This window comes from Salvia splendens, chromosome 2 (assembly GCF_004379255.2).
Source record: "Salvia splendens isolate huo1 chromosome 2, SspV2, whole genome shotgun sequence".
Classification (NCBI taxonomy): Eukaryota; Viridiplantae; Streptophyta; class Magnoliopsida; order Lamiales; family Lamiaceae; genus Salvia; species Salvia splendens.
Genome location: NC_056033.1, coordinates 39337137 through 39362009, shown reverse-complemented (window position 1 = coordinate 39362009; position 24873 = coordinate 39337137). Strand labels below are relative to the sequence as shown.

Sequence of the window (24873 nt, the reverse complement as noted above, 5' to 3'; positions counted from 1 at the left end):
CAGATAAATACTGTGAAAGCAGATGGATGAAGACGAATTTGTACATTATTAAACTAGTAGTATAAATTATGTATCAAATATTATGCATTATTTGACTGTTGTGTACATAGGTGAATGGGTGAAAGTCATATTTCTTTGTGCATTATTCCATTGTTTCTGTACACTATTTATCAAGTATTATACATTATTTACCAAGTATTATGCATTAATTGACTGTTTGTGTACATGGGTACAACCACCACTGTATAAAATCACCAAAAAAACGTCTCAGCCAACATTTACATTACATATCATAAATGGTCCATTACAGAAACTAAAATAACCATTATAGAGTAATATATGTACATTATGTGTATCAGTAAAAACTACTCCATACCCGAGATGATATCTAAACCCTAGATGAATGACTGAAACACGTGGACTTTGGCGGCAATTTTGTAACTTAATACATACTACACCCTAGTCCTAAGGATTGCTAAACCCTTGGGGAATACATGAAACGTGCTCAGCAAACATTTACATTACAGATCATAAATCGTCCATTACTGAAAATAAAAAAGCCATTACAGAGTAATATATGTACATTATGTGTATCATTAAAAACTACTCCCTAGCCGAGATAATATCTGAACCCTAGATGAATGAGTGAAACTCGTGCATTCAATTGGTCATCCTCGTTCGACTTCTTTTTGCCTTCCCTATTGCATACAACATAATACCGGTTGTAACATCGTCCGTCTTCCTCATCCCTTGTTTGTGCGTATCAAAACCAACAGTGCGGCATATACATCGTAAAACATGAAAGTGAAATCTAGGGATTGGAATTTCTGACCGACGACGGGCTTCAAATCAGGAGAACATTCAGGTACAACCACGACTGTATAAAATCGAAATAAAAACGGCTCAACAAACATATACATTACAGCTCATAACTCGTCCATTACTGAAACTAAAACAACCATTATTGAGTAATATATGTACATTATGTAAATCAGTTAAAACTACTCCATAGCCGAGATGATATCTAAACCCTCGTTGAATGACTGAAACTCGTGGACTTTGGTAATGATTTTGTTACTTACTACATACTACAGCCTAGCCCCAAAGAAAACAAGAAACGTGCGCTGAACAATCGAATACGGCCAAACTTAAATTAAAATGGTCAGCAAACTTTTACATTACAAATCACAAATCGTCCATTATAGAAACTAAAACAACCATTACATAATAATATATGTTCATTATGTGTATCAGTTAAAAACTACTACCTAGCCGATATGATTTCTGAACCCTAGATGAATGACTGAAACTCGTGGACTTTGATGACGGTTTTAATACTTACTACATACTACACCCTAGCCCCAAGGATTGCTAAACCCTCGGAGAAAACAAGAAACGTGCACCGAACAATCAAACACGACCAAACTTAAATTAAACTGGTCAGTAAACATTTACATCACAGATCACAAATCGTCCATTACAGAAACTAAAACAACCATTACATAATAATATATGTTCATTATGTGCATCAGTTAAAAACTACTACCTAGCCGATATGATTTCTAAACCCTAGATGAATGGCTAAAACTCGTGTACTTTGACGACGGTTTTAATACTTAGTACATACTACACCCTAGCCCCAAGGATTGTTAAATCCTAGGGGAAAATAAGAAACGTGCGCCGAACAACCATACACGCCCAAACTTAAATTAAACTGGTCATTAAACATTTACATTACAGATCACAAATCGTGCATTACAGAAACTAAAACAACCATTATATCATATAATATGCACATTATGTGTATCAGTTAAAAACTACTACCTAGCAGATAGGATTTCTAAACCCTAGATGAATGACTGAAACTCGTGTACTTTGACGATGAATTTAATACTTACTATATACTACACCCTAGCCCCAAGGATTGCTAAACCCTTAGGGGAAACAAAAAAGGTGCGTCGAACAATCAAACTCGACAAATAATATATTACTCATGACTTTGTATAACAACACAAAACATAACACACGCTCGATTACTCCACCAAATCGGAAATTCAGTTAACAAGTAGGAGTAAAAATCAGTGCCGCCAAATAAATAAGTACATTCTTCCATTGTTCAGTAAAACGCAAGCAATGACGGAGGCTGATGTGTAATTTTCGAGCTTTTATATTAATGAATTATTAACACACAAGTTTAATTAAATAGCTCTAATATTACAATCTATCTGCAAGAGTACAGAGTCGACTGTAGTACTTCGAGTGTCGAACCACAGGGAGGCGTAGGCTATTTAACAAGAATTGACAAGATTAAAGAACTAAAAAATACAAACTAAGGTACGAAAATGGAGAAACTCAAGAGATAAAGAACGTTGCTCCTAATATGCTCCAGATGTGAATTAACTTAACGGACCAATTAACCTATGGATTAACGATTAATCTAATGAAAGTTGTAAAAATCTCGTTCATTCTACTCACACTGAACATGTTCATAGATGCTTGAATTTAACCTTGCTGAACACTAAGATCAAATTCTTACTCATCAGATTATCACTCCTACAGACGCATAGTAAGCTCTAATCCAACTTCTAAGTTCCAACGTACATGATTCATTTACAAAATCAATTAAACATTCCTACAGACGCATAGTAAATATCCAACAATTATTGTAACGACATGTAAATTAACTTATCCAAGATTCATATGCTGAACACGATACAAATCTTAAACTCTTTATCTACGTTTCCACCTTTTAACCAAGTTAAAGAGACATTGGCTAAAAGACAAGGTTGAATCATAAATCAGGCCGGAATTATAATTCAACGTAAAAAGCACCGTAGAAAAGATCATAGAATAAAATTAATCCATAGAATCCTAAAGTAATTTACATCTTTCACAAATTAGGAGCAACGTGAGAATTTAGTTACACATCAACAACCAATAAACAAGAAGAACTCATGAAATTGATGTGTAGATGGTAGCAAATCTCCTCCGGGATGATGAAGATTGGATCTCCCTTCCTTCCTCTCTTTCTCCCTTTTCTCTCTTTTTTTCCTCTGCCAAAAAAAACGTCCAATCCGTCACCTTTTCTCTCTGTATTTATCTCCTCCCCCTCTGCCACCTTTCCTCCTTCTTTTCTTTCTTTCATTCTGCCCTAAAAGTCCCATCACCCCCTCTCTCCAAAACCGCCTATGAAACCGCAATATTGGAGTTAGAATTTATTCACCCGGCCGGGTGGAATTATTAGGCATAAAATTCACCCGGCCGGGTGGCTAATTTTGAGGACTTGCTGGAATTTTCGTATTCTGAAAATCATACCCGGCCGGGTAGAATTATTAGGCATAAAATACACCCGGCCGGGTGGCCAATTTTGAGAGCTTTCTGAACCACTTTTTCACCATCCGAGCTTCATTCCTACACCGTAAAACATACTTTTGCAAGCATCAAACTATATAAATCATGTAAAGTTAAGGGAATAAAAATGTACAATTTGTTTCACATCAAATACCCCCAAACTTATTTGCTTGCTCGTCCTCGAGCAAGATCACATAAAACACAAAACTTTGAAGCTCAACTCACAAAAGTTTTTCCAAAAGTTTTCATGAGATTGAATCACGTAGAGACATGAATGACAAAATCTAAACCCCCAAAATTTCCAATCAAGATTTCCCACTCTCAAGAACCATCACTTATCAACCTAGAACTTCAAGTCAAGGTGCATTTCAAAGTAAGTCCAAACATGTGGTCATACAACTCAAACCGTCATCATTGACTCGTCAAGCATTACTTACCAAATAGACTCGCGGATTTCAAATCAGACTTCATTAACTCTACCAAGTTATTTACAAAACATCCACAAGCGTCAACAATAAGGTCCAAGGTCTTAATTCAAGGTTGTAATGGGGCTAGGGATGAGGTAAGATAAATATGGATAGTGAGCTCGAAGGCTACACATTTGAGTGCCAAATTCTTCCCTCCTACAACTTCCTTCCAAAGATCAAACATCAAAATATTACAACCAACCTCTCACTCCCCCAAACTTGAGATCATTCTAGACAAGATAACATCGTAAAAAATAGAAGCTCTATTTATTTCACAAACTTTTTCTTCTTTTTTTTTCTTTTCTTTTTTTTCCTTATTTTGATAAGACCTCGACTTTTGCAAATTTGGAGGTCGTCTTTTTCTTCTTCTTTTTTTTTCTAAGAACTTCATTCTTTTCACCTATGCATTACATCAAGTCTAAAAATGTCTACACTTTTGCAATACACCACCCAACACTCAACACTCAACTACCAAGCTCAAACTAGTATTTAGCACCCAAATAGTAGCAAGGTCTTTCGATGAGGCTAAAATGAGGCTTATTTAATTAGCTAAGTGATAGGCTAAGCGTTTACACAAACGATAGGGAATTAAGCTCAAAGTGGCTTCTAGGGGATCAATTGTTGGACTAGGCATGTGATCATTTGGCCATAGAGTTCATCCTAGTGCCTTATCCTCCCATATTATTGACACAAATGAATACAAACGGTTCACTCGATAAAGCAAATCAATCCAAGATAATTTCCACAAGACATATGACTTTCATCCTCTCCTCAACTCAAGAAATCGGATGTAATCACAACATGCTCTTTCAAATAAATTCATGCACAAATTCCATTCATCCTACGCTTCAAAGATCAAGTAAAATCAAATAAGATTTCCCAACCAGAAAGCCGAAGATAAAGCATGCACCCGTCAATTACATGATTCAAAACACTTTAGCAAATAATACACCCAATAACATGCATCACAAATCATTCACAACCCCCCCAAACTTAAATGCATCATTGTCCTCAATGCATGCAAAGAAGAACATAAAAAGTAAAGGGAAAGAAGACTCCCCCAAACTAGGCGTGATATCTATAGTGCATTCGGGTGGGTGGGTGGGCGTATTTTCCTTTGTCGGTGTGCTTCCTCATAAGCTCGAATGTGAATCTCATCTCCATGTTGCTCCTACAAAAAGAAAAATTAAAAACAACAAAAAGAAAACAAAATACTCAATTCATAAAAATACATCGAATGAAAGAATTGAGCGAACAAAACCCTCGATTTATTAAGAGAAAAAAAAATAAACTCCCAACTAGCGCCTTTGTTTAAAGTCGTTGGCTCGACTTAGTCTTCTAGTTACAACTCTGAAACAAAAAATAAAAAGTTAGAAAACTAAACAAAAATAAAAACAAAAAGAATCCTAAATTAAATAACCAGTTGCCTTCCCGGCAACGGCGCCAAAACTTGATGTGTAAATTTCGAGCTTTTATATTAATGGATTATTAACACACAAGTTTAATAAAATAGCTCTAATATTACAATCTATCTGCAAGAGTACAGAGTCGACTGTAGTACTTCGAGTGTCGAACCACAGGGAGGCGTAGGTTATTTAACAAGAATTGACAAGATTAAAAAAAACTAAATTTACAAACTAAGGAAGACTTTTCAAATAGGAAAAAGATGTCACTCCAAGTTGCTCACGAGGCTTGTATTGTTCTACACCTATATTAAAAGCACATATTTGGGATTAACTAATCAACCTAATCGCGTGCACTGAACATGTCTACGACGTATAGTTCACAGTCAGCTGAACACTTGTTCCATGAACCAACTTTCAACGACATTTAATTCCTGCAGATGCGCGGGAACGAACGTCGTCTACTATAATCACTTACCTAATCCACTATCAATTTATCCCCTGAACAGTTCTAAATCGATAGCATACCAACAAACGATCAATCCTAAGCTATGTTAAAGAGACGATAGCAAAGGAATTAACATCACTACATCATTAGCCAAAAACATAGTGAATAAAATTAAGCACATTGTAGGACACAAACATATGATATTGATGGTGTAAAAACATCCGTACAAGCCTAGATTACAACTTGGAGCAACAATGAGAGCTTAGCCTAAACACATGGTGAATTTGCAATTAAAACCGTAGGATTCAAGCTCTTGATGAGTGGAATTGGGATTTGGAGTCGGATCGTCGGAGAGTAGGCCGGACCTTCCTCCTCCCTTTTTCCTCCTCTCTTTCTCTCCTTTTTCCTCTCTATGATTTGTCTCTCTCCAATTTCGTCACATCCACCCCCTTTTCTCAGTTTTTTTGTTCCATAATTAATGCTCTCCCCAAAAACCGTCCCATCACTCTCTTTCTCTGCAGCTTTTTCCTCTCTCTCACCTCTTCTAGAACCGCTCAAGTAACTGCTATTGCAGTTAGAATTGAATGACCCGGCCGGGTGGCCAATTTTGAGGACTTCCTGGTGAAGTATTAGGCATAAAATACACCCGGCCGGGTGGCCAATTTTTAGAGCTTTCTGGACAGCTTTTTCACAATCCGAGCTTCATTCTTTGTTTCACCATTTATTCCTCTTCCTACACCACAAAACATACTTTTGCAAGCATCAAATTATATAAATCATGTAAAGTTAGGGGAATAAAAATGTACAATTTGATTCACATCAGAGGCCTTCAACAAATCGGCGTTGTTTGAGACAAAATAAATAGACGATTTTCTTCGATATTGCAAAACATAAACGAATTTAGGACCTTAATGTGTTCAATGGAGAATAGACGCTGAAATTTTAGGGAGAGAAGACAGATTGCAGCGTGTAATCTTTGAGAGTAACCGCTTAGATATGTGGAAGAGAAAATCAATGAAGTTACCATAACAAACACATTTGTGTATCCCTAGTTTACCCTTTTCAAAATTTTTAATGATTTAATTTAAATTCATGTGGCATTATTTTGGGCCATCAGATCTTGAAATTGAATGGACGAGATTAAAAAGAACAATAGAACAAAATATGGAAAAATGATATGAATACACCCCTATATATATATACTAGCTTTTTTAAGTTTCCAATTCTCTCAATCTCTCATTTTATATTCTCAATCTTTTCAGTTTTAATAATTTAATCAATCGTTTTCAGATAATTATTCATAAAAAATAAAAGTAAAAGTAAAAATAATACTCATACTACTAATATCTTGCGTTTTTAGGAGATGTATGATACTAAGCATGCACAAACCGAACCTGCCCGGCGGTTAACCAGCGGTTCGAAAGAGAGTATATTAAATTATTCTCTTTTATAGTTTCACATTCTTGGATGTGTTACTCTTTCTTTCAATGTGGGATAAAAGTCATTATTTGTAAGTTTATAATAGATCGTCCATCATTCTTCGTCTATATTAATACTCTATCTTCTATTATTATAATTTAACAACAAATATTATTACATAAACTATTATTCATTAGTTATTTATCATTAATGATTTGTTTATGTTTATAAATTTATGTATATGTTAACTAATAAATAATATTATACACATTGAAAGAATAATTCTTATACAAATTGTATAAACCTAACAATAATTATTATACAAATAAATATTTTCTATATACAAATCATATTTCTCAATAATTCTTTATTTTTATCAATCAAGAATATATTTGAATAATAATTTTATTTATATATATCATACAAAACATGAAGAAAAGTAGAAGACAAAAGAAAGTTTTGTATCTCACATTGGAAAAAGATGAATGAATGCTCTAAACATGTAGTTATAAAATAATATACTTCAACATATTTTGTCCCACATCGAAAGTAAAACATAAAACATTCAAGGATGTCTCTATAAAAGAGAAACAACCAAGAATGATTTTGTCTCACATCGAAAGTGAAACATAAAACATTCAAGGATATCTCTATAAAGAGAAACAACCAAGAATGATTTTGTCCCACATCGAAAGTGAAACATAAAACATTCAAGGATATCTCTATAAAAGAGAAACAACCAAGAATGATTTTGTCTCACATCGAAAGTGAAACATAAAACATTCAAGGATATCTCTATAAAAGAGAAACAACCAAAAATGATTTTGTCCCACATCGAAAGTGAAACATAAAACATTCAAGGATGTCTCTATAAAAGAGAAACAACCAAAAATGATTTTGTCCCACATCGAAAGTGAAACATAAAACATTCAAGGATGTCTCTATAAAAGAGAAACAACCAAGAATGGTTTCATAAAATCAATTTTTATAAATATATTTTTTTAAAATTTTGGTTGAACCGCCGAACCGGCCCCGAACCGGCGGTTCAGGCCAAAACTCGACAGTTTTGAACCGCCTCGTGAACCGGTGGTTTTTTTAACCGGAACCGCCGGGACCCTTGGTGGGCGGTTCCGGTTCATGCATATGATGAACCGTAAACCGCCGGTTCATGAACCGGAACCGGCGGTTCGGAACCGTTGTGCATGCCTATATGATACCATGGTTCTATCATTGGAGTAGAATTCTGATAGGAGGAAATTATATAAATTGAAATTTTGAGATATAGTTAATAAGTTTAAAAAATGGTACAATTATTATAAGTTATAGATAAATTTGAGAAAAGACGACACAATGATAAAACACCAAATATATTCCATCATTAACCTTATAAATTCTCCACACATTTTTAATAATCTCTATTTATTGGAAATATTATAGATTTAAGCATCAATTAATCAATAGATTTCCACCCAACTAGTTATTGCGTGTCAAGTGTACATTTGTACTCAATGTATGTGTCCCTCTATCAATATATTCTATAAAATAAATTAATGTGGGATAAACTATTAACCATAATAGACTGATCGATCTCAAATTATTTAGAAAGTTTCAATTATATCATAATTATGAATATATCCTAAAAAAGTAAATTAAGTTGAATACATAGGAAAAACAGTCTTTTCTATCAATATATCATAATTATGAATATATTCATAAAAAATCAATTAAAGTTGGATATATATTAGGCAAAACAGTCTCATATGTCTCAGGTTATTTAGAAAATTTCAATTATATCATGAATTTCAATTTTGGAAACTGGAGTAGTACTCACATTATGAAAAAACCATACTACTGCAAATATATTACCAAATACTACAAATTTTGGTTGAAAATTGATTATGCAAGTGGATGGCGTAGTTTCTGATTGCAGACATGTAATTGAGAATAAAAGAATATGGTGATGACATCCAAATCACAAAATGACAAATTCATGGTATCTTATAATGCACCCCATTCACATACAACTATAGGCTCTCGTCATGGGATCAAATATAGTGAAAAAATTTCACTATTATTGATGTCTTAAGGCATTTGCAATGTAGCGATTATCACTAATAATGTATAATGAATGAAGAATGAAAGTAAATTTCAAACTCAAAGAATAGAATTCAAGCAGAGCTACCACACCATTGGGTAGATGAATATAATAAATATGCTTTCCTTACCCACAAAATTACTTACTAGCATAAAACTATGAATCACTCAATATTTACAAGTACAAAATAGTGAGTAAATGGTGAGAAGAAGAAGAAGAAAAGAAAGAGTTAAGTAATCTGAATGTATAGTGAGATACACATCATATTAAAAAATAGAAAGTGAATTAAATTTAAGGAACAAATAAAAATGAAAAAAAATGATACTCCTATTTTAGAAATAGAGGGAAAGTTATACTAATAAAGATTTAATCAAAATAAATATTTTTGTCAAAAAGTGCTGAAATCACGGAGCGGCCAATCATGACATTTTGCTTTTAGAGATTCCCCACTAATTCTAAACAATAATGCAGCCCCAATTTTTTTAGTATAAAACTGTAACTTATTGGCTAATGCCTATGCATATGCCTATGTATGACTACCCCAATTGAATATTGTAATTTAATATGCATGTTTAAGAATCTGTATCCATCCTCACAATATTCCCAAGAAAAAGGTCACAAAAGAAATATAGCAAACTCCAACAATGAGTCATATATCATAACTCATGAAACATGAAGCTCCAAATTCACTCGTTGCAAATATCCAAATTCAAATGCAAGCATCTCATTGTCGTTCATGTTGCTTTTACAGAAGGGGGTTCTACATCATGAAACCGGGGTGTAATCGAGCTGAGCCGACAAATGAACCATGTAGCACGGTTAAATAAACCCGGTATAAGTTCATCAGAAGCAATGAATGCTCACTGTTTATTAGAGTCTGTGCGGGGCAGGGGTTCGATCAGTAGCCTTCAAGAGCAATAACTAAAAAAGCCAAAAATTTGTACCGAAAGATCTCATTGAACAGCCTTCTGGGATTTTTCGGGTAGGATGTTGTCAGGAAGGACAAGCTCTGGTGGAGTTTCGCGGACTACACCAATCATTGAGTCGTATTCCTCATCACGGCGAGCAAACTTCTTGCGCAGCATCTTCTCAAACTCGATCTCATCGAAGGATTTGGTGTTTTCAGCAGCATGAACCTTTGCTAGGTTTACATAGTTGGTTGCTGATTTGATGATGAATTCGATCTCCTCTTCAGTGAGCTTTCTGAGGAGCTTGGCTGGATTACCGGCCCAGATCTGTAAATATACCGGTTCCAAATAGTATGATCAAATCATTGTTGTCAGTTATGGAAGCCCTTTGAGGGTTGATCCAATACATACAAAAAAAAAGAAGACAAGGAAAATTAATGATAGAAAAAGGGGAATAGAGTAAGCTCAATGAGAAAGAGCTGTAGATTTTCAAGAGGCGAAGCGATGTTTTGGCTTCTCAAGCTTTCAAAAAAGTGAACACTTGATCATATGATCTGAGGATTCGTAGTTTGTAAAAAGGGTATCAATAATCCACCTAATCTTACTCTTCTTCTGAACCAAAAGCATGAGTGGAGAGTCAAATGGTGGAACGTGAAACTAAAAAATGGAAGAAAAAAGTACTCCCTCTGTCCCACGGTAATTCAGTAGTATTCCTTTTCAAGGGAGTACTCAGGCGTCCCGAGGTAAGTGGGTCATTTCCTTTTTTAGACAAAATCAACTATTTTAATAAGTCATACTTCATTTTCTGTCCTACTTTACATTATTTTCACTTATCTACTCTATTCTCTCTCCCGTGTTCAAAATAAATGTCTTGCTTATCATGGGACGAAGGGAGAACTGAACTAACGGGTCAGAAAAATATCTCTTACTCCTATTAGAAAGCTGCTACTATAATGCTGGGGTCCAAGGTATTAGGCGCGGGTTATATTTCCCAACTTCAATGGACTAGTAAAGAAATTGGGAAGCAACGGTGGACTCTTATTGATTAAACAAAGGAAGTCCAGCTGGCATTACTGTCATAATCTCAACGCCAATGAACTTAGAGGTTAGAGTAAACCGTATTGCCAAATCCTAGCATAGCTTAAAGTAACCTTATTGCCAAATCCTATAAAGAAATGCCGCAGAATTGGGTAATCTCAATTAAATGAGACGGAAGAGTTGACATTACATTTTTTATTCCTCATCATATGAACTCTTTCAGGAGGGGAAATAAAGAATCCCAGTAGTCTAGCCTCCCATTGCAAGATACACAACGGAATATAAAAACAAGGGCACATGGCAATTGAATGGCATACCTCTCCAGTACGGATTCTGGTGTCCTGTCTCACAAGGGATCCTGCAGCAACCATGGCATGTTTCTCCACAACCACACCATCAAGAAGGGTTGCCCCCATTCCAACAAAAGCCTCGTCCTCAATTATACATCCATGTACAACCGCACTATGACCTATTTGTTCCAACATAAGATGACAAAAATGGAATTTATATGATGAAGTCCTCGATATGATAATTACTGGACGATTCTACTTTGTATCCAAAAAAATCTAAGAGAGAAAAGACAGTCAAAATTCCTTACCGATTGTAACATTATTTCCAATAATAGTTGGCAGTACTTTCCCAATTAGATTAGATTTTGCCACGTGCACCAAGGAATTGTCCTGTATATTAGTTCCAGACCCAACACTGATGGAGTTCACGTCACCTGTGTACAGGAAAGAGGCACATGAATAAATTTGCATCACAAAATGAACATGTCCATTCTGTTTCAAAATTTAACTATGTTATATTCAAGAATCAATTCTAGAGAAGCGTGCAGAATTATTTAAGTAACCAGTACTAGAAAAACTAATAAAAAGTCAAAGAAGACCAGAACAACCTAAGATTATAGACTCTCAGGGAATTATATGAAAATCAACACCAACTAGAGAGGACATCAGAAAATTGGTTGCAGTACGATAAAGCATAGCCATTAGCATATGAAGAACACACTACGATGAGAACTAAGAGACGGGATAATGTTTATATTGAACATTGCTAATGCGGTAATGGAAACTTAGCTCGAGCACAACATAAAACTGAAAAACGGGACGAAACTTCACTCAGCGCAAGAAATGGAGAATCGGAATAAGTCTAACAAGTTGATCATTTTCCATGGAGAACCTTAACTAAAAAGGAAGAGGAGTCATTAGATTTTTTTACATTTAGGCAGGATTTTTAGGAGAATCTACAATGTCTCCTCGAGTAAATTCAACAGATTTGTTTTTTCGTTTCAAGATAGATAGTTCACATACTGATTAAGCTAACTGAAATTGTTTTCTACCTCTCTTTATACTCTTTTCTATCAGTCTTAACTAAAAAATTCACTTAACCACAGGAAAAGAGGTGTGACCTGCCGGTTTCCTTTGCAGCAACCCCTAGATAAAAATTCTACTAGAGGAAAAATATACACAGCAGAAACAGAGCTGAAAAATCCCAGAATCTAAAAAGGAGGAAACTTAAAACACAGTACTATGTTTCACTCTGATCAATATTTGCAGAATAAATATTAGTCAATTCGAAGTGACTTTTTAAGGTGCGTACCTCGAAGGACAGACCCATACCATATCGATGATCCTTGGCCCACCTGAACATCACCAATTACAGAGGCACTTGGGGCAATGAATGCATCCTTATCCACAACAGGAGATTTATCATAAATGTTCATCAGTGTCCTGTGCTTTGAAACTGAAAATAAATTCTTATGAGATCAAAGGCACAGATATAAAAAGCAATTCTAAAAAGTAAGGGATCAGAGTACTGAAGCTGTTTAAAAGATAGTGTAGATATAAATAAGCTCAAAATCCAGAAGCATATATCCTTGCTACATGAGATGCCAGACATTATCAAAAAGCAGACTGCTAGAAGAAAAGACAAAAATATGAAAGATGTAAGGTACATGACAAAATAAATCTTGTATATGAAAGCAGATCCAATGAAAATAACCCTTATATTATGGTTACCAAGCATTAGGCATACAAGGTGAAATCTGAATATGACATATTCCATGCTCCCTTGATAACCACAAATATAAAAGAATAAGATCGACCTGTTCCCATCAATATTCATCTAGACAAGTTAGTAAGTGTACAAAGCATACAAGGGCTCGATTATCTACACTGAAAGAAGTGTCCATGACCTTATGAATGTCCTAGAACTTAATTCTAACATCTATGAGTGATCTGGACTGATACGAGTAATACATGAAACTAAACATGCCTCGATATTGTTTGTTAACTTTTCAACTTCTCATTCCATCCTTCAACTGCATCTATACACCTAATGCATGCCTGTGAATTATCCTGTTCTTCTCATTATGTTCTCAAATGAATCTATATACCAAATACATGGCTGTTAAGTTATACATTTCTTCCTAAATCATTTTTAGGGGTAATTACACCATGCATACAAAATGTTTCATCAACGTTACAAATTAGTACAAAAGGTTTTAAGTTAGCATATATCATACAAAAAGTTTGATTAGAGTTTCAAATTAGTACATTCCGTCAAATAACACTAACACCGTTAATTTTTTTCTTATTTTTCATCCTTCACTCCACTCCAAATTAGTATTTCTTAGTATCACATATTACCATCTTAAAAGAATAGATAATAATTTAGTCAATAAGTATTAATCAGACCAATTTTCTCATGCTTGGAATCCCATAAATTCTTATTTTTATATTTATCAAATCCAATGAGAACTTATGTTCAAAGAAAGATGAGAAGCAGTGGAAACAGCAGTATCAGAAACAAGAAACAAGCAAAGAAAAAAATGATGGGATTTTTCTAGAGCAGAAAGCAATGGGGTCAACAATTCATTCTGAATAGAGGAGTGTAATGCTACGTTGCATCTGCTTCAGTTCAATACTAAATATTTTAAAACAATGAAAAAATTCGACAGTCAGACTCTACAATAAGGCAAATCAAAGCAACAAGACAAAAAGGAAGAAATGCACACAACAGCAACGAGGCAGGAGGTGGCAAAAAAATCCATCTTCATTGCTGTTCAACTTAGACCAGCACCAATGGCGTGCCATCATTCTTCAAGTATTATTCATTTTAATCATTATTCTAATGAAAATGGAATTTCATTCTAGGTGTTTATCACGATTTTTATTTCACTAATGCAAGTATTATTCATGTTAGGTGTTCATCACTATTTTTATTTCTAGGAGTATCATGCAAATATGATGAAAAAATAGTACTAAGAAATACTCCCTCCGTCCATTAATTGGAGTCCCATTTCTCCATGGCACGGGTTTTAAGAAAGTTGTTGGAATGTGTAATAAATGGTGTGTGATAGTGTAATATGGGACCCACCTCTATTGTGTTAAATTTGCTGCCAATATTCGAATTTTGCAGCCAAAATTCGAAATTAAATATGCTTTCAAAAGTGAATTCAATTGCATTTAATATGCTTCCCAATTTTGAAATTTGTTGCCAACCTTAATTCAATTCAATTCTATTCTAGAGATTCACAATTTAAAATTGAATTTAAAGATTACAGTCATCATATTAAAAAACCCTTCAAATCATAATTCATCAAAAAGTCTTGAAATATGTTCAACATTCAATAACCACAGAACCTGTTATTGTTTGAAAGTACAATGAGGGAAACCAAAAATCAAATTTCCCTCTACAAAAAAATGAGGGAAATTTGAACAACAAAAGGTACAACTTCAAGGTTGCTATTAATACCTCACCTACACTCATTTACTCCACCCAAATTGGGGGTGGCTTAAACAAAATTCATTAACCACAGAACAGCCCAATGCACAAATTCCACCAACCAACAACAAATTCCATAAACATAGTCAGTCAGACAAGATTAAACCTCCTAACCCAAAATGGGGGTGGCTAAAGCAACAAGGCAAAATATCCCTACCTAAACCCCCAAAAATCAGACCAAAACATGAATCTCCAAACCCTAAATAGGGGGTGATTCTTATACAACTCACAATTGTTAGAGCAGATCTTTCATGCCAGGCAAGAGAATCAAGAGGATCTCCTTGAACCACTCCTCGCCCTCCACAGGACGCCTCCGCCTCTTCAAAGGACGTGGTTCAGGTACCACGGTGGAGTCAACAAACTCAAAACCCGGTGTTTCAGGGACGATAAGCTCCGAATCGAGCCAAGCATCCGGCGTATCAGGGACGTATAGCTCCGAATCGACCCAAGCATCAGGCGTATCTGGGACGATAAGCTCCGAATCGAGCTTACATTCCACATCTGGTGTTTCAACGGGCATAGATGGCTTAGAATCGGTCGAATCGATCTTCGATTCCACCATCGGAGTTTCATCAACTACAGTGGACATCGAATCGGTCGAATCGAACCCATTGATGGGGGATAGGGTTTCAGAGGGTCCATACTCCATTTAGGGTAGAGTGAAGAAGAGGAGGAGGCGGCGATGGTGAGGAGGAAGAGGCGGGTAGAACTAGGGTTTTCGAATGGGGTGAGAGACCGAGCGAGAGAGAGAAAATGAGAGTGAGATAGTGAGAGTGAGAGTGAGAGTGAGAGTGAGAGAGAGTGAGTGAAAAAATTAGATTGTGGGAGGGGGGTGTTTTTTAATGGCATATGGCGTAAATAATAGAGAAGGGGGAGGGTAATTAAAATGTCCATTTATGGTAAGTAGAACCGGGACTCCTATTGTCGGACGGACAAAAACGGAAAAACGGGACTTCTATTGCTGGACGGAGGGAGTAATTTGGAGTGGAGTGAAGAATGAAAAATAAGAAAAAGTTAACGGTGTTAGTGTTATTTGACAGAATGTACTAATTTGAAACACCAATCAAACTTTTTGTATGATATATGCTAACTTAAAACTTTTTGTACTAATTTGAAATATTGGTGAAACATTTTGTATGTATGGTGTATTTACCCCTCATTTTTAACTAGTAAACCGTGAATCCTTATATCAGATAGAAGCAGCATAAATTTCAGCTAAAATGCCCGATGATACAGAAATCCAGTAAACTCTATCTGAATAGACCATGAACTTTGTCTGCACCCTGCAGCAATTATGACACTCTATCTGAAAAGCTAATTACTGCAGCATCGATTATAGATCGAGCAAGCGGCAGCCCAGTGCATCCAGCAAACCCACAAAAACTTTAATATCATATGAAAACAATACTGATGAACACAATTCATAGTCTGACCATGTAATCCATGATCAATACAATGTATTCAATATGCCTTCCCATATCAATTATACGTGCCTCACTCCACGCAGACCTTAAAAATGCTCTACAATGCAACAACCATTTACAGCATTGTGTAACGAAACAATTACAAAGCTAATATTAGACCATTTGCGTGGGTAGCTCCGGATAAAAAGGAAATTAAACATAGAATTAGGCATCAAAGCAAGAAATTTTCAACAGTAAAGAATAAGATCAAGACCGCCCCATTTCCCTGTCTTCCCTCAAACATTTCCCATCTCTATAAAAACATGAAAATCCGTATTTCTGTTCCGTCGGAAAAAAAAACTTGATTTTGAAAGGGAATTAAAAACAGGAGAGATATTACCATGATCCTGGAGATAGTAGCCGGCTTGGAAGGTGGAACCGAGTCGATCCATGGCTTGACCCGTATGCCGAATCCAACTCCCCAAAGTGTAAACCGCTCTTCCTAAGCTCCCCATTTCGATGGAAGTGCGCGGGTATGTTAGCCGTGTGGTGTATGATCTGAGAAAGAGTTGAGATTGAAAGGGCTGCTGCTCGAATTCAATGGATTCTCGAGCTGCTCTTGAGAAACGGAGGTGGGACAGTGTGGAGGCCACAATTGAATAGGGCAATAACGGAGAGCCAGTGTGGTCCAATTGGTCTATGGGGATAATTTGGGGATTTAACTCTTCATTTTTGCATTTTAAGATTATTATCATAGATTTGTTTATTAAATGGAAAGTTATTATTGAAAAAATAACGAACTTTAGTTAAATTCTGGATAGTTTTATAATTTTTAAAATCAGTAGAAGAAATCATAGATTTTGAATTTATTAATCTGGTTATTAGCGACCCGTAATGAATATTGTTGATATTTATCAAATAAACGATGCGATTTTCCGATTGTCATGTCAGATAGTATAATTTTATCCAAAAAATTAAATGAAAAATAATTGAGAACAAATCTAAACTTCATAACTTACCACTAATTTTTAAAGTTTAGGACATATCAAACTTCATAATCTTTTAACGATTTACATTTTTTTACAATTGTTTATTTAGAAAAAGATTAGAATTAAGGGTGAAAAAGTGGGTATCCATGGATACCGACCCGAAAAGTGAGTACTGATAATTCAGCTCTTAAGTTCTTCTCATTGCGTTGTGTTCCTGTCGTTGTGGATTGATTAAATCGGAAATCCAAACTGATCGACGAATGACATCACTGCAGATGTCTGTGGCATGATCCAGTGAGCAATTAAACTAATCAACTTGACTTATTTTCGACTTATCTGGTGCGCAGATGAAGGAACTCAAGAGCTGTTTCAAAACCTTAACCCATAGTATTACTATTCAGTAAAGGGATGTAATGGTCAAATCCCACAGAGAGGACGTGTTCTACATTTGTTGCGGACAAGTTGAGGATGACTGCTGCCACGCTTCACTAAAGTGGGTTAAGTTGAGATTACTGAGGTTGTGACAAACTGAGAGGTTAACTAAGCTAAACTGATCAACTCATTCTAATCTATAAACTTGTGCGACGTTTTCCTGAAATAGCCAAATAGAATAAAAGTGAATTGGTGTCAGAAAGTTGCAAAGTGTACGATAAAACAAAACTTTACAAACAAACTCATCTTTCTCAAACAACCAAATCAAGGAACAGAACTTAGCATGAAGGAACAAACTCACAAGACTAACACATAACTCCAAATCAAACCAGGAAACGGCGACTGTGAACATGTGGACAAACTGACCTACTCATACTCATGCAGAATTCGAAACTAAACAAATCAGACACGATCTCATCTTCAATCAACACAAACATGCTCAGATCTACTCTACCATACTGCAAATAACCAGATCTAAACATCCTAACACACTCCATCCACGATTTCTTTGCAATCAAGGAGGATTCATAGACAACAGATCAGATCCAACAAAATAGACAATGGTGAAACACTTGAGCTAAGATATGCATCATTAATCGGAAATCAAACATAGGTCAGAGAGTTCATGCATGGTAAACAAGCTTTAAACGTGAACCAAGATCATTAAACTAAAAATACTGAATCAAACATCCAAAGTTTGCAACATCAAATCGTAAACTCAAAGTGAATAAAACCAAAAACAGAAATTGTTTCATTGCTCCTTCTCGAAGCGGAATTACAGAACCAAAAGATAGAAGTAACAAAACCAACACCAAACCATTACTAAACTAAACTAAACTAGGAACCAAGTGTGTATATGACGGAATTTTAGAGTTGGAGTGTTGGGAGCTCCCATTTCAGTCCTAGGAGAGAGCTGCAGTATGTTGAGTGTCACGGGCTTGGAAGCTACCTTCTTCCTCCTCCTTCTCTATTTCTATTTATAGGAAGGTGTGAGGTCTTGATCCCTAGGGCAACCGTCTTCTGAAAGGTCTGTCTTGCCCTTGGTTTAGGGGATCTTTCTTGTGTGACACTCAACCTCCTAGTCGGGTGCTCCTACTGCATGCCATGTGATCTGACTTGAGCCGTTTGTGCAGCAAAATTGTCTCCTTCTCCTTGATCCGTTCGTCCGCCCAGTTGATCAACTCATTCTTTGAATATGGCGGACTTTCACACACACATAGCTCACATCTGCATGTTTGATCACAAAATTGGATGTAGTTTTATCACAGAACACATGCATAAAACGGACTTTATCAGGTACCCACATCAAAGAAAACCTAAGCAACACACCCAATTTTTTACTTTGATTATTGATTCAGATATCCAATTATCTCATGCGGATATCCAAACCCGATCAATCTAGGTACCTAAAATCTCAAATTCGGAACCTTTTACTTATCTTGCACCAATTTTGTTTTGACGTGTTCATCTAATATTTAAATAAAATTGAATTTCCAATAAAAGATTTATTATGATCGGACAACATAAAAAATAGTTTAATGAATTAATAATAATAAAATATTATTTTTATCGTATATTTTAAGTAAAAAAAAGTAAAATTGAATTGAATTTAGTTGAATTTTGTGTGATGTAAACAACATATATGGCAGTCAACCAAATTAACAAGAAACAGCAAAAATAATTTGAGTTATATGAGAAAAATAAGTAAAGACTATTCAAATACTAGGGTAATCTTTATGGAGAATAAGAAAACAGAAGAGACGAATGCTAAGGTCATTGAAGTTTACGCATACATCTACACATTCTACCAATCAATAGAGTATACATTCTAATACTACGGTATAAAAACATCACCAGAAATAAACATCACCTTAAAACACAAGTGATATAAAATCTTCGATCGCTCATCACATCCCATTGAGTATGATGATGTTGACGACTCTCATTAAATCATAGTTTACCTCTAAATAGTTCTTGATGTCCACTCATAAGCAATACATTTACAACAAAAGTGAAAAATACCGACTTATTCTATGAACGCTCTCCTCGTATTCAGCTCAATTAACCTTTGCCCTATGTCAGGAAGACCAGCACAAATAGAATAATGAACAAGACGAGTAAAAAACAGATCATCATGATCTGGCCCTTGGCTCCTGCCTTCTTCATAACCACAGCAACTTTTTTCTGCAAATATGGAATAGCACAGAAGATGACTCAACATTAACCACCATATTTAAGTATTCACTTCATTTCAGCTCGATGGCGACTTGCTTTTTACCTGAACAAAATCAAGACGATTTGATGTGCTGTCCATCTCCATGCCAAGTTCATCGACAATTTTCTCCTATAGACAAAACCATTATCCATAATCAGGAACCAGAAAATAAATTTGCAAATACTCATGTTGAAGATTTGCGAAAACTGTTCAGACTAATAAAATGCTCTTTGCTGTGTGTCTTAGTAATGGAGGTAGAGGGACTTTTACCTGTGCAAGGAGCTCTTCGTGTATTGTAAGCCCTACACCTCCGATCCTTTGCACACTGGCACTAAGTTCATCTAGTTCTTCATCCTGTTGCCTGTATGAGAAGAGGCATCAGTGGGAATGAATGACAGAAAAAACTGATAGATAGCCCGGTAGACCCAAATCCAATCGAAAACAGGGGGGAGAGCATCAATCAGTATTGATCATAACATGAAGATCCAGTGCCTTGCTTAATTTGTTCACATACAGTGGCTTTTATATTCTGAGTTAACAAGAGCGGAGGAAAGGGGTCAAATTTACATATGAAGGAATTCTAAAAATTTGAGGAGGGGCATTTAGTAGAAGACTAAAAGAAATAAATTTTAAAATAGGTTTATATATGGGATGAAAAAATATGAGGTGGGGAAATTGCCCCTATTAGAGTACATGTAGATCCGCCCTTGTGAGTTATCACAAACACATAAAAGACAAATGATTTGAATGACCATACCAACATGGAGGCTTTGATTAGAGAAAAGGCAGATCCTATATCTGGACCACTTAAGCATTACCATTACTGTATCTTTAAATATCAAAGGTGAGGGAAAATGAATATATCTTGAAAAGAACTGCATTGTATTTGGTTAAAACGTAAGTTATGGGCATTATGGCCAAGAACTAAACTAAAAAACACATATGCACAACAGATAATGGTCTCGAAAAGGGAAAAGGGTTTTTACACTACCTAGATCTTACAATTTGGACTAACAAGAGGAAACAAAACAGCACAAAGGTTGAATAATATTACCTCATGAGAAGTAGTTGTCTGTCAGATTCTGATGATATGAAATCATCATTATCTGCACTGTACTTTTGTGATTGATCAGTATGATGAGGATTTGGCAGTCTCATAAGCTCGCGACGCATTTCACTGAAATTAGATGTGCTAGTGTCATTCAACTCCTTTCCAGTTACAACTGATTTCTTGACACTTTTCACCTGTAGACCAAGAAGAAGTTTAGTTTATAAAAGCCCTAATCAACCAATGAACAAAACACTATAGTATATAAATCCACTAAAATCTTAACAAAAATTAAACAAACCAAATATTTTGACTCTAAAGGAAAACGAAAAAGGGTGACCAATCTCCTTAAATGTAACAGCTGATACCTGATCACGAGCATTGCTTGTCCATCTTCTTCGACTATCCAGCTCCTTTTGATCGATACCATACAAAGCAGGATTCCTAGATGCAACAGTTATAGCCTTGTCCAACTCATCTACCTTCCAGTCAGGAAACTTTCAGTATTACTGTGAAACAATAATACTTCTACAGCAGTACAGCCATTGTTCCAATAATGTTCATACGTTCATCCACAATGACAAAATATCATATAAGGTGCTTTGCTAAACATAGTATTGACTGTTGGAAAAAATCTACAATCTTAGTAGCATAGAAGCAAGAAAACTGTCAGAGGCCATACACATGTGGAATGTACCAATTGCATATAGAAGATTTATCTCCTAGTCTCTGTCAACTATCTGAATTCAGGAATGTAACTGATTGCCCAAGTATTATAAGTTGAAGTTCAAATACAATATCATACCTGCCATTCTATGCTCTCAGATCCAGTAAGAATCTCCTTAGTGAGGCGTATCCTCTCCCCACTATCAGAAGGCATCCGTTCCCATTGGTGAAAGGTTTGGAGAAACTTATCAATCTAACCAAACAGGAACATCATTGTTTAGGTAAGATTCGACAAATGCAAATCAGCGTAACAGAAGCTATAAAATAATTTATTCAAGCGTTGGGAGCAATATTTAAGTATTGTCAGGTAATGGTATCGAAACAACTAGCCTCTAAAGGGTGTTTTCTCACAAATTATCGGCCTAGGGTTACATTAGGCATTTTTGCAATTCATGATGCTCAAATTCATACAGGAGAATCTTTCCTCAGAAGTCCACTATTGCTTAGCAGAAGGTATTCAACAATATCACAATTAAAGAGCCACCAGGCCCACTACTTGCTGCATAGCATCTTAGGTGCTCAAATTAATCTCTAATATTAGATGTGTTTAGCTACATTGGCAACTCATGTTGCAGTTAGATGGTGCTCAAATTTACACGTTCGAACCTATTTTATATGCAACACTACTGCTTCACAGAAGTATTCAAAAACATCACAATAATGAGCTAATACTTACTGCATAGCATCTTAGGTATCAAGGTAATGATGATACCAGAATACTAATCTACAATACTAGAGTGTTTAATTACATGGACAACTGGTGTTACATGTAGTAATCATGCACTAAGCAATCCAGGTGTACAATTCTATTTACCAAGCACAATGAAGTCACTCACAAGTTGCACTGATAATACACAAATAACAACAAAGGCATACATGCATAATTTAATTCGCATCAAATCTTCAAAATCCAATAAAATACGAGTGCCGAGTTCATCAAGCAATGTAAAATCCAGTTCAAGCAAGCAATTAACAGAATACAGAAAAAATCTTGGATGGATCAATAGACTGATCAAACTATCCCATTGATAAATTAACCAGCAGATCGATCTTATACCGAAATAGTAAATCTAAAAAGAACAACTAGGTACAAAAGAAAAACTTACAGAATCCTGAATCTCCTCTTTCACGATGTAAAAAGGGTCCTGAGCTGACGACATAATCAAATCCAAACAAAGCAGTTGAATTGGTTGTTGGAACCTACAATTCACAGAGAAACGTTAAGATCTACGGCGTGAGAGGCGTGAATACATTTGTCTGTGGGCAAACCTTAATGTGTAAGTATTAAAAAAAGAGGCGGAGGAGGCAGCGGCCTACTCCGGACTGGGGGTGATCGGATCTGGAGAGTAAAAATGGGGATAGGTAATCGCGGCGTTCGACTACGGTGAGGAGGTCGCCGGGATTTCGGAAGGACGAGATGCGAGGCTTCTTGTTTCGGTGTATCGTAGAGAAAGAAGCACGCATAAGAGAGAAGAGAGGACTTAGTTTGGGCTCGAGGTTTAATTGGGCCTATATTAATTAAAAGATGGGCTTATTTGTTGTTTTATTGATTGGGCCCTATAAGATATAGAGACCTGGTATTAAATGATAAATTTACGAACTTTGGTTTTAGTACTCGTATCTCTTATGAACTGAAATACTCCCTCCGTCCATTAATTGGAGTCCCATTTCTCCATGGCACGGGTTTTAAGAAAGTTGTTGGAATGTGTAATAAATGGTGTGTGATAGTGTAATATGGGACCCACCTCTATTGTGTTAAATTTGCTGCCAATATTCGAATTTTGCAGCCAAAATTCGAAATTAAATATGCTTTCAAAAGTGAATTCAATTGCATTTAATATGCTTCCCAATTTTGAAATTTGCTGCCAACCTTAATTCAATTCAATTCTATTCTAGAGATTCACAATTTAAAACTGAATTTAAAGATTACAGTCATCATATTAAAAAACCCTTCAAATCATAATTCATCAAAAAGTCTTGAAATATGTTCAACATTCAATAACCACAGAACCTGTTATTGTTTGAAAGTACAATGAGGGAAACCAAAAATCAAATTTCCCTCTACAAAAAAATGAGGGAAATTTGAACAACAAAAGGTACAACTTTAAGGTTGCTATTAATACCTCACCTACACTCATTTACTCCACCCAAATTGGGGGTGGCTTAAACAAAATTCATTAACCACAGAACAGCCCAATGCACAAATTCCACCAACCAACAACAAATTCCATAAACATAGTCAGTCAGACAAGATTAAACCTCCTAACCCAAAATGGAGGTGGCTAAAGCAACAAGGCAAAATATCCCTACCTAAACCCCCAAAAATCAGACCAAAACATGAATCTCCAAACCCTAGATAGGGGGTGATTCTTACACAACTCACAATTGTTAGAGCAGATCTTTCATGCCAGGCAAGAGAATCAAGAGGATCTCCTTGAACCACTCCTCGCCCTCCACAGGACGCCTCCGCCTCTTCAAAGGACGTGGTTCAGGTACCACGGTGGAGTCAACAAACTCAAAACCCGGTGTTTCAGGGACGATAAGCTCCGAATCGAGCCAAGCATCCGGCGTATCAGGGACGTATAGCTCCGAATCGACCCAAGCATCAGGCGTATCTGGGACGATAAGCTCCGAATCGAGCTTACATTCAACATCTGGTGTTTCAACGGGCATAGATGGCTTAGAATCGGTCGAATCGAGCTTCGATTCCACCATCGGAGTTTCATCAACTACAATGGACATCGAATCGGTCGAATCGAACCCATTGATGGGGGATAGGGTTTCAGAGGGTCCATACTCCATTTAGGGTAGAGTGAAGAAGAGGAGGAGGCGGCGATGGTGAGGAGGAAGAGGCGGGTAGAACTAGGGTTTTCGAATGGGGTGAGAGACCGAGCGAGAGAAAATGAGAGTGAGATAGTGAGAGTGAGAGTGAGAGTGAGAGTGAGAGTGAGAGAGTGAGTGAAAAAATTAGATTGTGGGAGGGGGGTGTTTTTTAATGGCATATGGCGTAAATAATAGAGAAGGGGGAGGGTAATTAAAATGTCCATTTATGGTAAGTAGAACCGGGACTCCTATTGTCGGACGGACAAAAACGGAAAAACGGGACTTCTATTGCTGGACGGAGGGAGTAGTGAATAAAAAA

At 36.0% G+C, this 24873-nt stretch overlaps 2 protein-coding genes across 3 annotated transcripts; both read right to left on the bottom strand.

Annotated features, from left to right (window-relative positions):
* Window positions 1-9837: 9837 nt before the first annotated feature.
* On the bottom strand, window positions 9838-17002 carry LOC121792743 (gamma carbonic anhydrase 2, mitochondrial-like). The gene is made up of 5 exons (XM_042190814.1): window positions 16722-17002; window positions 12732-12875; window positions 11728-11853; window positions 11447-11598; window positions 9838-10418 (listed from the first exon to the last, which is right to left on the bottom strand). Exons 1-5 carry the CDS (start codon window positions 16834-16836, stop codon window positions 10137-10139), a joined length of 819 nt encoding a protein of 272 aa, XP_042046748.1. The 5' UTR covers window positions 16837-17002; the 3' UTR covers window positions 9838-10136.
* A 2473-nt stretch (window positions 17003-19475) lies between these two features.
* LOC121766113 (syntaxin-61-like) lies at window positions 19476-23188 on the bottom strand. 2 transcript variants are annotated; one of them, XM_042162458.1, is made up of 8 exons: window positions 23001-23188; window positions 22838-22931; window positions 21811-21924; window positions 21374-21487; window positions 21012-21202; window positions 20228-20318; window positions 20021-20086; window positions 19476-19926 (listed from the first exon to the last, which is right to left on the bottom strand). In XM_042162458.1, exons 2-8 carry the CDS (start codon window positions 22889-22891, stop codon window positions 19816-19818), a joined length of 741 nt encoding a protein of 246 aa, XP_042018392.1. In that variant the 5' UTR covers window positions 22892-22931; window positions 23001-23188; the 3' UTR covers window positions 19476-19815. The 2 variants fall into 2 exon arrangements, with proteins under 2 accessions (XP_042018392.1, XP_042018398.1); XM_042162464.1 differs by lacking the exon at window positions 23001-23188 and having other exon boundaries at window positions 21374-21483; window positions 22838-22872.
* Window positions 23189-24873: the final 1685 nt, after the last annotated feature.